General features: G+C 35.3%; 1 protein-coding gene across 15 annotated transcripts in view; it reads left to right on the top strand.

The window, feature by feature from the left end:
• Nucleotides 1-18,045, top strand: part of CLASP2 (cytoplasmic linker associated protein 2) — a 279,413-nt gene that overhangs the window by 120,003 nt on the left and 141,365 nt on the right. For all 15 annotated transcript variants that reach the window (XM_037846856.1, XM_037846829.1, XM_037846847.1 and 12 more), the window contains 4 exons: nt 9,160-9,230; nt 11,562-11,621; nt 12,407-12,484; nt 13,043-13,210. In XM_037846856.1, the coding sequence (XP_037702784.1) occupies nt 9,160-9,230; nt 11,562-11,621; nt 12,407-12,484; nt 13,043-13,210 (377 nt within the window). The remainder of the gene's footprint in view (nt 1-9,159; nt 9,231-11,561; nt 11,622-12,406; nt 12,485-13,042; nt 13,211-18,045) is intronic.

The raw sequence follows: 18,045 nt of genomic DNA, 5'->3' as shown, positions 1-18,045 counted from the left end.
GCCACTGAAACTTTATTTCATTTCATTTCACATCCCTCTTTTGGTCAAGAAGATGTTCTCAATTCCAGGATGCTGGGTCCAAAGTCATATCCTGCATTGCCAGGGAGATTTACACCCCTGGGAGTCAGGTCCCAAGTAGTGGGGAGGGCAGTGAGTTCATCTGCTGAGTTGGCTTAGCTAGAGAGAGAGGGCCACATCTGAGCAACAAAGAGGTACTCAGGGGGAGACTTTTAGGCACAATTATAAGCAGGTTTAGCCTCTTCTTTGTAGTAATAAGCTTCATAAGGGCAAGCCCCAAGATAGAGGGCTCGGCATACTGAGCCATCAGTCCTCAATGTTTGCAAACACTTGTAATTTAAGAAATGAAATGTTATTTCATATTCTGCTCTGCATCTCTTTAGTGTTTTTTGTCCTTTTTGTAATTTATTGATTGCCAGTTTATACTCTTGGTGCATTTTTTCTCTCTGCTTTCTAAGGCCTTTTTATATATTGTAAGGATATTAGTTCTGTGTTATATATATGCAGGTATTTTCTATCGGTCTCTCATCTCTTCAATCATTATTTAAGTGATCTTTTGTTATGTAGAACTTTTAAGTTTTTGTATTGAGATGTAAATTGTGGTTTTGATTATGGTTAGAAAGACATTCCTCATTGCACAATTATAAAAATATTCAGTCATTTAGAACTTTTATAATTTTGCTTCTTGGATTTAGATCTAACTGGAATTTATTTTTCTGTAAGGCAAAGATATCTTAATGATTTTTACCCCCAAATATAATACCAGTTGACCTAGTAGCATATAGTTCAGTCTTTTCTTGAAATGATACCTTTTTTCATATGGTAAATTTGTATTAATATATGGTCTGTTTCTCAAATGTCTTTTCAGTTTCTTTGATCATTTTCTCCCTTCTCATTAAAGAAATGAAGTTTCTTACTATCACTACTATATGACGAGATATTTTCCAGCGATAAAATCTAATGCCTACTAAGAATCCGTGAAGATGATCCTTTTCTTTTTTTGTTTTAATATTTTTTTAAGACCCTCTGTAATCCAGAATGTTGGAAAATAGTGGGATGTTTTATCCCTTAATTTAATGGGAGTAGTTTAAATATGGTGTTTGGTATAGGTTTCTATGGGAACCGTATTAGATTATGGGGATTTTCTTCTATTCATATTTTGCTAAATTTCAATCAGGAATGCTTGTTGAATTTTATCAGATACATCTTTAATCTCTTTAGAAATTATTATCTTTGGCTTTTAAGTTATACATTTTACGTTCATGAACTAAATTCTGCTTGGCCATTGTACATTATGATATAGCTAGATTCATTTGACTGATGTTATAGTTAAGATTTTTCTAATCTTTTTAAAGAATTAGTCTTTTGTGTAATTTTTTATATTGCTCCTATGTTTTACAGAATTTTCTTCTTACATTATTCTGTTATTAGGGTTCGAGGACCTTTGGAATTATCTAATAACGTGTCTAATGTTTTAGACTTCATGCATTCTTGAATCTTTTTGAATTGTTGGTTTTTTGTATTTTCTTAGAATAGCAAATTCATACAGAATTTTTAAATCTTTGGCATAAGATTGCATGTCTCTTCTTGATAATGCAAGCATGGCTCTTTCCAATAGAAGGGCCTGCCTGACCCAGAGCTACAAGAAGGATGTCTGTCACTGTGAAGATGATTTATTGCAAGTATACAAGCAAGGAACTAGAGGAATTTTCCCAAAACTAGTTCAAAGTGAGGATGTGAAATAGGGTTTTTATAGGTAAAGGAAAATGGGTAAGGGCTAAAAACCAAGCAATGTCCACATGATTCATTCTTGTCAGATTAGCAGTGACCTTGGATCTTTGTGAGGAGGGCCTGCGCAATTTTTCAATCTTGTTTTTTCTCAGGCACGCCTTGTTGTTCCAGCTTCTGTGATTAGATTTAGGTATCGATATGCAAGCTCTTACATGCAGGGTCTTCGTGACTCTTTTCTTAGCTATGATCCTCAGGAATGTCAAACTTTTTTCTTTAGAGGAGGAATGATTCACTGGGCCATAGAGTGTTCTTGATGCTATTCTGTTGTCTTATTCGTGTAAGTGGGACTAAGAAAGTTTTGTATTTGTCCTGGGAACTAAATACAAAGAGTAGACTGCTAGGCTCAGCTAGGGTAAGCTTATGTTCCAACCCAGATTAGCCCTCAGATCAAAGCTCACACTTGGCATGGAGTTGCCCGTGAGTTTAATTAGGGACTTATGAAACAGAAGGCATCCCGATGGCGGTGGGTCAGGGGAGTGAAGTCACCCTTCTGCCATTCCACAGAGAGAGAGTGTGGCATGCTAAGGAGGGGCTGCTTCTAAAGGTTTGTGACAGTGGAGTTTCTTGCAAGATTTGGATACAACAAGGTCTTCTGAGGTTTGGTTACTAACAGTGATTAGGGGAGGGAAGTTTTAATGCTCTCCCCACCCCCCTCAGGCCTGTTGCTGGTCATGTAGGTGACTGCATGTATCTCAGTAGTGGAGGAGGGGGCAGGGTGCTGGGCCCTGGGCCCTCAAAGCTTATTTTCTAGCTATCATTCTCAATTTAAAAAAAAATCGTTCTTACTGTAGTTATATTACCATTTTTTTCTTATTGTAGCGTTATGCCTTCTTTTTTTAAAAAAAAATATTTGCCAAGACATTATTTATGGGTCTTTTATAAACTTCAATATTTAGTTTTATTTCCATTGCAGTTATTTAATTTTTCTAATTCTTTAATTTATATATTTAAACTTCTTAATTCCTTTTGTTACCTTGCTTTTGGCTTGTTTCTTTTCTGTGTGTGTAGTATATACTTAGATAATTTCTCATAGCTTTTTCTTATTTAATATTATAAGGTTATAGGTTTTATTCTGAGGACAGCTTTGGCAACATCCTAATGGTTTACACATACCATATTCTCTTTATAATTGTAGACTGTAATTTCTATTCAGTTTCCTCTTTGAATTACGTAAGAATATTGTTTCATTTTCAAATGATTCTTTTGTTCTTATCCTCTTGTTTTCTAATTTCATGACATTCTGATTTTAGAATTTGGTTGTATGATTTCTTTTTTATGCACATCTGGAAATTTTGTGTCCTAGAATATCATCAATTCATATAGGTAGGCCATAAGCATTTGCAAATTATGTAATTCGTTGAAAGGGTATAAAGTTCTTTGTTGATTATTAAATCAAGCTGAATATTTATGTTACTCAAATGCTTTAATGTCTATTTTTTAAAGACTACTTTATCTGGAAAATTTGGATTCCAATTTTCAGTTTCATTTTCCTAACACTTGTCGCTTTATGTACGTTGTTTGTGTTCAAGGTTTTTGACTGCTAGCGTCTTGAAATGGTATTTTTTTCTCATTTTCTGTTCTTTGTGCTTTTTCCTTCTCTGTTTATTCATTTCTTTTCTTCCTTTTTGTAATTTAGAAATTCCTTATTGTCAATGTCCAGAATACAACCTCTGTTTTACCCCCAACCACCATTTAAAAATATACAATTTATCTTTTTTATGAACTCCCCACCCCCCAGCTGTTGCATGAAATTTAACAAAGACTTTTCATTTTCGTCAATTGAAATGAACTGGCAAGGATGTTAATTTTGAATTTCCAGAGTTTCATTTGTACGCCAAAATGACTAAATAAAGTTTCATTCTCAGTTTTCTGTCTTCGGAATGTTTTTCAAACTTCCAGAGACATGAATGCACATAGCTATCTATATATTAATAGCTTCCTATGTAGGCTGAAAGATTGTTGCACAAACAGAAGAGACAGAAGAAAGAAGTATGGAAGGTGTTGAGCAGAGAGAGTGCCTGTAGTTTGTGTGAGGAAGTTTGGTGCATGTGAGGATATACTTGTATCCAGTGATGTAATGTTTTAATTTCATGAAATTGCCAAAAATGGCTGATTATTGGCACTTTCACTTTGGTATTCTGTGGAGTAGATAATAAGCAAAAGTTGGTTCAGAAAGGAGTGGCTTAACTCTTGGGCCTACCAACAGAGCACAAAAGGTAAAGATTTCAAGGATGATGCAAATCAAGGCGTGCTTACATTTTATTTGCATTGCCTTAAGAGAGAGGACAGGCTTCAGAAGTACCCAAAAACAGGCAGGAGAACTGGATGATAGAAACAATTTTTTCCCAAGAGTAAAACTGTTGAGAAGGTAATGTTTTATTCATTGAATTTTTATACACAAATTCTTGTTAGGTCTTAAATAGACTTTTAAAAAGTGAAGTTTAAGAGTACATTAGAATTCGAGATATTCCATATGATGTGTAAGCTTGGTGGTTAATTTACTTGATTCCTTAATGCTAGGCCCAAGAGTTAAGCTACTCCTTTCTGCAAAGCCTTTTGTTCAGGGATGATCTGCAAAGCCCTTTGCCCAGCATAAAGCCATCTTTGTTTCATGACAGTGTCTGAATTTTTTTTGTCTTCGCAGTAGGTTTTTTGTTTGTTTTACCTACTATCTTTTCTCATAAAATGTAGCATATATTTGGTGTTCAGAAGATACTGTGTGAATGTAATGAAGGAAAATTTGGTGTTGCCCTAAATGTGGGCAATGATCTGATGTGCTGTAGATAGATGCATATTTTTACTTGAACATCATCCTAAGTAAATAGTATTTAGGGATCACGACTCAGCCTCAGTTATCTCATCTGTAAAATGAGATTTTATTACCTACTTAATATGTAAAGGAATATACTGAACCCTATGAAAAGCTAATTTGTGTCAGAAATTTTAAGTATGTGCTTCATTAAACTGTATTCATTAGCTTAATCTGGAAATTGTCGATGACTGAAGCAGTGCTCTTCAAAGTTGGTGTTTAAGGTGATCCATTTAGGAGTAGGACACTGATGGAATTCTCTTTCTAAACTGTAAACTATAGAAGGTTACATGAGTTATATATAGTTAGAAATGTTGATGAACAAATTCAGTCTTGTTTTTTTCAGCTAATAAAGGATTGCAGTTTACAAACACCCAGTTATGGTGACTTATGGGTTATATTCAAGTAGTGGAATCTCAATAAGATGGGGAGTATTTATGAAACTTGTTAGTATCACTCAGATTTATCAAGGTGTTCTAGAATGTTAAACGTTTTTCTTTTTAAATGTATTATGAGTTTATTAATAGTTTCTGTGAGACTATTGGTAGTATTACACCTAGCAGACATTAAAATAAAAAACCTGTTTCCATGAAAAGGTGAAATTTTAACATTACCTGGGAAAATAATTGCTTTTTTAAACTAATTTTTACTAAGGAATGAGCATACTTTTAAATGGCCATTGAGGAACATTTCCATTGTTTGTAATTTTGTTGGTAAAACCAATGTGTCAACTGTAAAATGTGCATACTGTAAAATACTTAGAATATTCTAAATGTTAAAAAAAAGAGTATGTTGTTTAATTTCCACATATTTGTGAATTTTCCATTTCTCCCTCTGTTAATGATTTCTAGCTTGATTCCATTGTGGTCAGAGATGATACATTGTATGATTTCAGTATTTTTGAATTTATTGCGATCTGTCTCGTAACTTAACATATGGACTGTCCTGGAGAATGATCCATGTGCACTCGAGAAGAATGTGTACTTTGTTTTTGTTGGGTGAAGTGTTCTATTTATGTCTGTTAAGTCTAACTGGTTTAGAGTATTGTTTAAGTCTTTTGTTTCCTTATTGGTCTTCTTTCTAGATGGTTTATCCATTATTGAAAGTTAAGTCTCTTACTATTAATCTAGTAGCATCTGTTTCTCTCTTCACATCTGTCATTATTTGTTTCATATATTTTGGGGCTTTACCATTAGGTGCATGTATATAATTATGTCATCTTGTTGAACTGACCCCTTCATCAGTATGTAGTGACCTTCTTCATCCCTCATAACAGTCTTTGACTTTAAGTCTGTTTTATCTAATATTAGTATAGCTACCCCAGCTCTCTTGGTTACTATTTGCGTGGTATATTTTTTCCATCTTTTCATTTTCAGTCTTCTTGTGTGTATGAATTTAAGGCAAGTCTAGTAAACAGCATATAGTTGGGTCATGCCTTTTTATCCAATTTCCTAATTTTTGTATTTTTGACTGGAGAGTTCAATCCATTTACATATAAAGTAACTACTAAAATGCAGGACTTTCTTGTACCATTTTTCTGTTATGTCTTTTTCTTATTCCTTTTTTTCTCCCTCAATTTCCATTAATGCCTATTTTCATTTTCATTGGAATTTTTGTACTGTACCATTTTGAGTCACTAGTCATTTCTTTCTGAATGTTTTTTTCACATATTTTCTTTTTATTTATCTTGAGGTTAGAATTTAACATTCTAAATCTGTCACAATCATGTTTGATTTGATACCAGCTTAACTTCAGTAATATACATATACACTGTTTTAGAACCCTCAGTTGCCCCACCTTTTTTGGTACTTGTTAAAAATTACATCTTTGCAAATTGTATGTCTAGAATCATAGATTTATCATTACTTCTTATGCCTTTGCCTTTTAACAACCGTAAGAAGTAAGAAGTGGAATTATGTTCTAAAAAAGTGCAGTAGAATTTATGATTACTGTTACTGGAGGTGTTTATTTCTTTATGCCACTTTGATACACTGTCTAGTGTCCTCTACCTTCAGTCTGCAGAACTCCCTTTAGCGTTGCTTGTTGGGCAGGTCTAATGATGATGAACACCTTCCACTTTTTTTTTTTTTTTTTTTAAATCTCAGAATTCCTTAATCTCTCAGTTTCAAAAGAAAGTCTTGCCAGATATAAAATTCTTGGTTGACAATTGGGTTATTTCAGCTCTTTAAATATTTTGTAGCACTGCCTTCTTGTCTCCATGGTTTCTGATGAGAAATGGGCACTTATTGGGATTCCCTTGTGCATAACTCATTGCTTTTCTCTTGCAGCTTTCAGAACTCTCTCCTTGTCCTTGCCATTGGACAGTTTGATTACTCTTTGTCTGGGCTTGGTTCTCTTTGAGTTTATTCTGTTTGGTTTAGTTGGGCTTTTTGAATGTGCATATTCATATCATTTGTTAAATCTGGGAAGTTTTCTGCCATTATTTCTTTGAATATTTGTCTCTCTTCTCTTCTTCTCCTCCTCCTCCCCCTCCCTCTCCCCTTCTTCCCCTCTCCCCCTCCCCTTCCTCCCCCCATAATGTGAATATTGGTATATTTGCTGTTATCCCACAGGTATCTTAGGCTCTGTTCATTGTTTTTCATTTTTGTTCTTTCTGCTCCTCATCGTAGTTCATTTCAGTTGTCTTTTATTTGAGATCACTGATTCTTTTTCTGCCAGCTCCGATTGTTCATTTCAGTTATTGTGGTCTTCAAGTCCAGTATTTCTGTTTGGTTCCTTTTGAGAATATCATGGAGGTGCCCATATTGTTCATTCATTGTTTTACTCATATGCTTTAGTTCTTTGTCTATGTTTTCCTTTATTTCCTTGAGCATATTGAGGATCTTTTTTTAAGTCTTTGTCTGTTATTTCTCAAGTCTGGTCTTTGTTGATGGTTTCTGGATCATTATCATGTTCCTTTGGAGAGGCCATCATTTCCTGTTTGTCTTTCAATCTTTCATTACACACTGTTGATTTTAATATTTTAAAGTGTTAACTCTGGGGTTTAGTACCTGAATTCTCTGTTCCTTATGATTTTGTCCAACTAGTGATATGACAGAGATTTCCTTGAGTGCCAGGAGCTAACCAAAAAAAAAAGCACCTTTCACAGTCTTTTCAAATTTGCTCTGGAGCCTGTTTTTGTTGTTTATTTGTTTGTTTGTTTCCCCCTAGACTTGTGCTTCCTGGTAGCCTTAGGAATTCCTATTTTACAGACATTTTTATACCCCCTCTACTTACCCTTTGAAATAGTCTTTTGCCCCAGTCTGCTTCGATTTAATTGTTTCTTTTAGTGCTTTAACTGTGTATATAAGCTGCTTCTTTGTCTTCAGGGCAAATCCTGGGAGTGGGAGCCTGAGTCAAGTTTTCGGTGTTCAGTGTTTCAGTCTTCCACAGGCTAGATTGGTACTGACATACAAGTACCCCAGTATGTGCATAGGAGCTACCCTTTGGAACAGAGCCATGTATCCGCAATGCGATGGTAGGGTGGCTCCACATACCACATTGGGGTGTTGGTGGGTTAAGATCCAGTAAGAGTAGCAGGAACTTCTCCTATGGCTTTTGAAGCAGTGTTTTCTTTATTTGGCACTTGCCCAGTTACTGCAGCCCTTTAACTGTTCTCCATAGTTTTGAGGAAGTTACTTTCTTTAAAATTCTGCTGCTGCTTTTGCCTGAGTGGTGTTAGAATAGTGCCACCCTCAGAGCTGGCACCCAGCTTCTGAAGTAGCTTGATCAAAAGCGGTGGTCGGCAATCAAACCACACTCTTGGAGTTTGGAGGATTAGGTCTTTATATACCCACCCTGGTACCATCAAACTGCACCAGGACCTAGGGCTGCAGACCCTGCTGCTGCCTGCTATGTTGCTTGGGAATGGAGGATGGTAGCCACTCCAGGGAGGATGACATTCGCTGATATTTACAACAATTTACCACCTTCTTCCTCCCACTCTTCCCTGGATGCTCTACAGTATTCTACACTCAAAGTTTCAAAATAGTTGATTCAGACAGTTCCTGCCACTTCAATAGTTGTTTCAGTGTAGAAACTGGGTTATTTTTATTTGGCTTCATGTTTTCTCAAGTTTTCTTGCATATTTTTATCTTTGAGTATTTTGAAATAGCATTTCTTTGCCTTAACACAAGAACTAGAAATTTGACTGTTGAATTTTAGGTTTACAATCCTTTTCCTTCAAAATTGTTTTAACTTTTTTAAAGCTTTATAGAGAACATAAGAAAATATGAACAGTACATGCCCAGTTCTTCTCATTGCTCCCTCCCTCCAAATTATACTGATGTAGTAGTTCTTAACAGATAGACAGTTAATGTGTCTTATAGATACGACGGCTATAGCTGTCCTTTTGTAACTATATCATCATTACTGTTACTTTAATTTGGAAAGATTTTTCAAGACATCTCAATTTCTTTCAAAATATGATTTTATATCTTTCTCTATTATTCTAACTTAAGTAAATACTTAAATATGAGGCAAATGGAAGGGACTGTGAAGAACACAGTATTTTTCAACCTGTTCTAAAATATCTTTTTCAGCATACTCATGTACCCAGACTCATACCTTTAATAACAAGCAATTGCACATCAAAATCAGTTCCTGTGAGGAGGTAAGTTCTACAAAATAAATATTTTGTTTTTTATATATTTTTACTTTTTAATAAAAAATTTTTAATGTTTAATTCATAGTCTGATGCAAAAATTAGTTGTTATTAATTCTTGCCTTCCCTAAACCATGAAATAACTGTTCATCTTATCTCATGTAAGGCCAAAAATATGAAGAGATTATTGTGATCACCCACGTTTCTCAGTTTTATCACATTAGGCTTTGGATTCTGTGGACTGCTTTATTGCCTTGGGTTTCAAAGAGTCTGGAGTTGGGAGTCTGGCCTCAGCTAGAATCCCTGAAACTGCCATTTACTGGCAATCCTACCTTGGAGAGTTATTTAACTGCTCTGAATCTTAGTTTCTACATATGTTAATAGGGCTAATAATATTCATTCCATAGAACTGTGAGGATTAAGTGAGGTATATGTTAATAGAACTTACCGTAATGCTTGGAACAAAATAAACAGTCATATTGGTCTGTCTTTATGATTTCTATAATTTCTGTAATTTTCTATAATTTTTAGGGTCACCACCACCACCATCAATAAAGGCAGAAACAAGATTATAAATAACTCTTCCCCCTCTTTTTCACTTGATATTTAAATACTTTGAATGTTACAGAGAAACTGAATAAAACATCCTTTTTACCTTTAAGTGATTCAGAATTTTGATGCCAGATGTTCAGTCTTCTACATCATGGGTTGGCAAACTTTGATTCCCAGGTCAAATAAATCTGTTTTTCCCAGTAGCCTGTTTTGTCCAGTCCACGGACTAAGGGTGGCTTTTACATGTTTAAAGAGAGAAGGATGAGAAATAGATTGTATGTAGTTTGCAAAACGTAAAATATTTACTTTCTGGGCCTTCACAGAGCAGGCTTACCAGTTCCTATCCTACATCAAGGATAATAGTAATTGGAGAAATTCAGAAAACACATCATAGGATTGCCTTGAAAATGAGGAGCAATTCAGTAATTGGAGGGGAAGTAAATAGGTTATAGCCAAAGCAGAGATATAAAGCTATGCTGCATGTAGTAGAGCTATCAGCTAGGCCACTGAGGCAAGAGCACATACTAAATGGAAGATGTTGATGTGAAATGAGACTGTTGGAGTGTAGGCTGAGGTCAGAGTAAGGAGTGCTTTCAATGTTATGACAATGTTCTGTAGGTAGTGGGAGTGTTTGACAGTTGTAGGTTTTTGGTGAGTTGATAACATTGTCCAGCTTAGTTTTTATTCTAGTTACGAACAGTGATTATAAAGGACCATTGGGAAGCACTGGTTCAATTAAGTAGGAGTTGTTATAATTTATGTATGAGAGAGGCAGAGTTGGAACTATAGATATATTCATGATAATTGATTGAGCAGATGATTTCAAGAGATATTTCAGGTATAGAAATGAGAATTGACAATTGGATACGGATGAGGGAGGTAAGTGAGCTCTGCTGTCAAAACGAAAGAGCTCAAGTTCCAGCTCCATCGCTTTACTGATAGTATGACCTTGGACAAATTAACTTAATCTCCCTGTTTCTCATTTCCTAATCCATATAATGTGGGCTAAAGGGGTTGGTTTGAGCAGATAAGATAATTCATTTGTTCTTCTGAGTGTAGGGTTTAGGTTGACATTCAGTGCCTATATGGAGATATTCATGAGTGGGCTGAAACTTTCACTTAACAGTTAAAGTGAAGAACGAACGCTGGAGATGTAGGATAGATCTGAGAAGCATAGTTGATTATCAGAGGTAGAGGTATGGATGATGATGTCCAAGGAAAGACTATAAAAGAGAAGTGGGCTGAGATCAGCACCAGCCAGGTAAGTACCCATTCCAGGGTGGATGGAGAAAATTTTAATGAAGGAAGAAAAACAGGATGGAGCTTTGTCTCAGATGCCAAGGAAGAAGAGGATCAAGAACGGGGTAGCTATAGAAGTTGAGAAATAGAAGGCTTAGGAGAAAATGTACACATTCTTGTTTTAAACATCATATACATAAGTATTTAAGGAAATACAATGTAGAGCAGAAGATCAGAATTGTCTTTCTTGGTCACCGTTATCTTCAATGTCTAGTGCATAGTAAGTATTTAATAAATGAAATTGGTTAAATTTTATATTTGACAAACATTTTAAGATAAAATTATGAGGAATTCTTAAGGCCTTTTTGAACTATTTATCATAGGAATCATTGGAGCCTTAAAATAAATTAGGATATATTTCAGAATTAAAGTATCTAAAGGTTTTTTAACTTATACTTTAATTCAGGGGAGCAAAGTGCAGTAAAATTATAGAAGAAAACAATGTGTTTGTCAATACAACATTTAGTTATAATTTGACTTATTTTTCAGGCGTTCATTTGAATTTTTAGATTTGTTGTTGCAAGAGTGGCAGACTCATTCATTGGAAAGGTACGCAGTCATTCTTTCTTCCTCTCTCATCTCTTCCCTCCATTGTCTCCAGTTCTTTAGAAGTTGATGGTGTTGGTTTTGCATTATTTCACATTTTGTTTTAAAGGTTATTTTTACTATGCCTTCAAAGCCGCGGTGTTATGCTCCTCTTACTCCTCACAGCTATGGGTAGTATACTTTTCTTTGTGTGATGGGTGAAAGTCTCTTAAGTAGAATGGGGTATTGAGACACCCAAGGTTGAATTGGGCAGAAATTTTAAAATGTGTCTAGTCAAGTGATAGGTTTCCTTTGGTGTAATTAATCAAGTAATGAATGAGAAAAGGAAGGTGTTTCCTTTCAGAGGAAAGATTTGTTGGAAAATATCTCCACACCATCTATTGGGTGTCATTGATCACTTACATACTGAGCAATGGCTAATGTAGCCCTGAAATAAATGAGAAGAAAAGGCGAGCAGCTGGTCACTGGCTATTTGCATGGCTATGTTTTTCATTAGTTTTAAGTCTGAAGATTGGGAAATACTTGCATTTTCATTGAGAACAGTGCTGCTTTTCCATTTTCATGGAAATTCTTAAATCATGTATTTCCCTGTTTACTGCCCATTTTAGAAAAGTAAGATTTGTTATTTAATGTTGGTATAATACAATTCCAAATTTTAAGTACTTTGGTGGATCTTTTCACCTCCCTTGCTTCTCTGTGATTGATGTACTGATGAACATATCAACAGTATCATTTGTGGTGAAATGCACAGCTTTATACATGAATCTAAAGATATATTCACTTTATAGACACGCAGCTGTCTTGGTTGAAACTATTAAGAAGGGAATTCATGATGCTGATGCTGAGGCCAGAGTGGAGGCAAGAAAGTAAGTTTATGGTGCATTTTTGTGACAATTTACACATGCTTTGGTTCTTTCTCTGAAAGGAATTGTGCTGAGAGGATAAAATATCAGATGTTCCAAATATTCTACTTTACTAGCTCTTTAATCCATATTAGATGTCTAACAGTATACTTTGAATTATCAATTGTGTAATCATCATTATTACTATTCTATCATAACCTATTCATTTCACTATCATTTATTGAACATGTGTTATTTGCTTGATACTGTGTGAGTCACTTGGTATACAGTATTTTCTAATCCTTAAAATGACACTGCACATTTGGTAGTATCTCCATAGATGGCAATTGAGATTTTTTTGTGGTTTATCCAAGGCCACATAAATCGTAAGCAGCACAGCCAAGTTTTAGACTGAGGTCTGTTTTCCTCAAAACCTACCATCTGAAACTTGCTAAATTAGTACATAATTGATGTATTAAAAATTGAGTTTGTCTTCATTCTTCTTGAATGTACACATTGTACTGTTATTGTCTACTCATGTAGTGCTATTACATCATGTGCTTTTCTTTGTTTGTTTTGCAGGACGTATATGGGCCTTAGAAACCACTTTCCTGGGGAAGCTGAGATACTGTATAATTCCCTTGAGCCATCTTATCAGAAGAGTCTTCAAACTTATTTAAAGAGTTCTGGCAGCATAGCATCTCTTCCTCAATCAGACCGGTCCTCATCTAGTTCACAAGAAAGTCTCAAGTGAGTTTCATTTAAATGAAAATTACTGATCTCTTCCTTTTTCCCTACTTCCCAAAGTTCCTTAAATTGAATGGTTGAATATCTGCTGCTTTTCACCTAAAATGTTGAAAGAATGTTGTTTTGAATGTACTTGTTTTCTTTGGTCTCTTGTCTCAAGAATTGGATTACAGCCTAGTATAGCTTCTTCTCTTTTAGTAAAGAGTTTAGTGATTCATATTTCTATATGTTCCTGTCAGTGAAAAAGAATGGGAGTCAATGATTTATATGCTTTTTTTTTTTTTAGCGATTCCGTGGGTTACAGAACAATCGTGCATAAAATACAGGATTCTCATATAGTACCTGTTCTGGTTTGCTAATGCTGCTATTATGCAAAATACCAGAAAAGGATTGGTTTTTAAAAGGGGGGCTTTATTTGGTTACAAAGTTACAGTCCTAAGGCCATAAAGGTGTCCAAACTAAGACATCAACAAGAAGATACCTTCACTGAAGAATGGCCGATGGCATTCAGAACACCTCTCTCAGCTGAGAAGGCACATGGCTGGTGTCTGCTGTTCCTGGGTTGCGTTTCAAAATGGCATTCTCCAACATGTCTCTGGGCTTGTTTCTCTTAGCTTCTTCAGCTCCTGTGCATCTAATCATCTGGGGATCCTCTCTTAATTTCTCCAGAGCAAACTCTGGGCTGGCATCTCTTAGCTTAGCATTTCCAAACTTCTTTCTGTCTGCATCTCCAAACATCAGCTTTCAATGGCCTTCTCCAAAATGTCTCTTGCAGCTGCTCTCCAAAATGTCCCTCTCTTATAGGATGCCAGTGATTTAATTAAGACCCACCCTGAATGGGCAGGGTCCATATCTCCATGGAGGTGATTTAATCAAAAGCCCAGCTCAGTTGATTGAGTCACATCTCCATAGCAACACTCAGTTGAAAGGTCACACCCTAATTAGAATGATTAATAAATCTGCCCCCACAAGATTGCATTAAAGAATATGGCTTCTTCTGGGGGATATAATATATACAAACCAGCACAGTACCCTATATACTTTTTAATGTCCCCAAAATAGTATATACAGTAAGTAGTTTATTTCTAGGATTTTGTCATAGGAGGAATTGCAATGGAGATTCATAAGTCATCTTCTGAGTTTTTACAAAGCACTGTGTGGCAGGTAAAAACTCCACTGTTTCCTGCCCTTACCTCTTACAAGCTTAAGAATTCAGCTTATCCTTCAAGGGCACCCACTGATTTCTCTGTAAGTCCATTCTCATCATTTTGACGGCTTCTTCAAATCCTTGCTTCCGTGCCTGTCCTAAACCTATTTTTTTGGTCCTCTAGCTCTGTGATAGATTACTGAAAACTGTTGGCTTCTCTGCTTCCTAGCAGTGACCCTCTGTCAATCTTCATGGCCTCTTGCCCTGTGCTGAGTATCTTCAGATTTCCCCAGCAAAGAGCATTTCTCAGAATGTCCTTTCTCTTTGGGATCTTGACTCCCCCACACAAAGATTGGTGGTTGCCTTGGCAGCTCTCTGATGGGTGGGACTAGGGTGAAGCAAGTGAGGCACCTAGGGCACAGAATTTAAGGAAGCATTCATGCTCATGGTCCTGTTGCCAGATTTGGGTTTCTTGGTTCTTGGCCGTGCCACAAGAAAGAATTCAAGGGCACAGCACAGTTTGGGTAAGCAGGTAGAATGTTTATTAAGAACGCATGTGAGAGGACACGTGGGTGCTCTTGCAAAGAGAGAGGCTAGAGGCTCCAACACTGTGGGACAATCTGCTTTTATAGATTGTAGTTCCTTTAGTAATTTTTATTAACAATTTTACACCCTCCCCCTTTCCTTAGTTCATTGATGGTAGATGATTCACTCAGGTGGGGGTCGTTTGCCTGTACCCCCCCCCCCCCACTGTTTATTGCTGTTCTTAGAGATATCTTTCTCCTTGAGGCCTGACCTCTTCCTGGAATTTGCCCTTGCTTACCCAGCCACTGCCCTAATTCTAATTCTGCCTCAGTTCTGGGAGTACTATTATTCTGAAACAATCATTTGCATGTATACATGTGTGTATTAAACAATAGTATATGTATATATGCACTCACACACATATACATAAATATACATATGTGTGTTTGTATATAAAAGTAATCTTGCCAAAATCATACCTGAATCAAATTAAGCTTCTAGATATAGTGCCAGTTTATGGGAAATGCAGGGAACGGGAAAATATTATGAGATACCATGACAATTCAACTGGCAAAATCCACAATATGGAAACTTCTATAGGATTAATAACGTGGATTCTTCAATATGTGTATTGGAGGAAAAAATGAGTAAGTGGAACATATAGAAAAGAGACTTCAGAGGTTTATCAACCTCTTGTGTGAACCTTGTTTGATTTGAGCAAACTAATTGTAAAAAAATATTGAGGTAATAAGGATATTTGAACATTGGATATTTAATGATATTCATGATTTGTCAAATTTTTACAAGTGGTAATGGTATTGCAGTTCTATTTTTTTAAAAACAGTGTGTATTTTTAGGATATATAACCAAATATTGTGGATAAAGTAAAAATATGTCTACGATTTTCTTCAGCATAATTGGAGCAAGAGGGAGTGTGTGTGTGTGTGTGTGAGAGAGAGATAATTGAAACAAAATTGACCATAAGTTGAAAAGTGTTATAAGTAAATAGGGTTCTGGATGTTCATTAGGCCATTCTCTCTACTTTTATGTATGTTTGGAATTTTTCATTAAAATTTCCATTAAAATTTAATAAAGAAAGAACTGGAATAAACTTGCACATCTCTTGACCTGGAATTTCCACAATGAGAAACATAACCTATTCTTAACTACATTTTAAAGAATGTAGGCATAAGAATATTCATTTCAATATTTTTATAACAGCAAATGCAAGAAGCTACATACATTGCCATCAAAAGGGAACTGTTTAAAATATGGTACAATCAGAAAAAAGAAATGATGTGATCATTAAAAGAGAGGTAAATTTATTGTGTCAAGTAATATGTATAAAAAGTTAACTATGTAAAAAGAGGAAGTGTATATACTCTATGCTGGCATTTATGTATACATTGAGGGATATACAAGAGACTGATGATAGCACTTATCTTTGTAGGGGGATCTTATAAGAAAGAAGACTTGATTTTTCAATATATTCTCTTGTGCTGTTTTCATTTCTCCTCAAGTACATGTGATATTTTCTTTTTTTAATATAAAAAAGGAAATAATACAGATAAACCTTAAAAACCTTTATGCTGAGTGAAATAAACCAGACACAAAAAGACAAATATTGTACAATTCCACTTACATGAAATATCTAGAATAAGCAAATTCATAGAGACAGAAAATAGAGTAGAGATTACCAGGGACTGGGTGGAGGGAGGAATGGGGAGTTACTGCTTAACTGGTATAGAGTGCTTGTTTTGTGTGAAGAAAAAATGTTGATATCGGTTGGTGATGATTGTAGCACAACATTATAAATGTAATTAATACCTCTGAATTTAAAAAGGTTAAAATAGGAAATTCTATGTTATATACATTAGCACAATAAAAATTTACCCAAAAAATGGGAAAGAAAATTTTTTGAAGCCAGATCTTTCTGACCTATCTCTTCTGGTCTTTAGATGATATTACATTCATTGTGGATAGATAGTGATTTTCAAGCTTTAAAATAGTTGGAAAACCCTTCTTCAGAGTTAGAGCCCCCAAATGGCTCTGAGATTAGTGGCCCAGTTTTTAGGAGAGCATCTTTACATAATGTCAATGATACAAGATTTCAGAATGAAAGCAAATAAGGTCCAACGATCTCAAAAAATAATACTGTAATTACTCAAATGAGCTCTCTTTGTGGCTTTTTTTCCCTTTACTTTTTATTTAGTATGCTCAAACTTTAAAGAGTTTGTTGAAATGCCAAATCTGATTCAGTAGGTCTGGGGTGAAGCCTGAGATTCTGCTTTTTTTACAGTGCTGTTTGTCCATGGACCATACTTTGAATAGCAAGAATCTAAACAAGATCTGACTTTAGAATAACATCTTTAAATATAAACAATTTAAAATTCTGTGAACCTTAAAGTGTTCTTCCTTGATTTACGAGGGTAACAATTTTAGAGGACAGTTATGAAAATAATATAATATTGGGCGTAATAAACAACTACCAGATTTGCCATTTGATAATATAATTTAAAGAATATTTATCAATAGCCTGGTGTTAGACTATTTGGGGTTTTGCTTCCCCTCCCTCCCTCCTTTAAAAATTTTAGATGTACTTTCCAGATCCCCACTACATATTTAGATGTATTTATGGGCTGCAGAGTACCATTGTAATTAAAGATAAATAAACAAAAAGATATTAAAGGAGATTTTGGGTTCCTTGAGGCATGTAATTTATTAATCTCATTCTCCAATCATGCACGTTAACCTCGGCAGTGGTTCCTAGCCTTTTTTCTGTTGCCTCACTCTAATACTCAGTAGCACTGCTGTAGGTAGCAGGATGCCTATGTAAATACATGAATTGCCAGTGCCATGACTATTAGGGTTTAGATGAGAGAGTCTTTGGTTTTGCTTAGTTCCCTATGTACTAGTGATAACACTACCTTTCTCTCTTTCTGAGTTAAAAATCTCAAAATACAGAATGCTATTACCGAGTTCTCTGTGCTAAGCACTGTTATATGTTCTGAGGACCAGAGTGAACAAAATCAACCCAGTCCCTGTCTCTGTAGAGCTTAGTCTTTATTCACTACGAAGCATTTTTGCTTCAGAGATACTTAAGACATCATTGATAATGTGACAACATATGTTCGAGAACAACTATTCTAAAATGATATGTAAAAGG

This window comes from Choloepus didactylus, chromosome 1 (assembly GCF_015220235.1).
Source record: "Choloepus didactylus isolate mChoDid1 chromosome 1, mChoDid1.pri, whole genome shotgun sequence".
NCBI lineage: Eukaryota > Metazoa > Chordata > Mammalia > Pilosa > Megalonychidae > Choloepus > Choloepus didactylus.
Note: the sequence above shows the minus strand (reverse complement) of the source record. Positions and strands in the feature narration are given on the sequence as shown.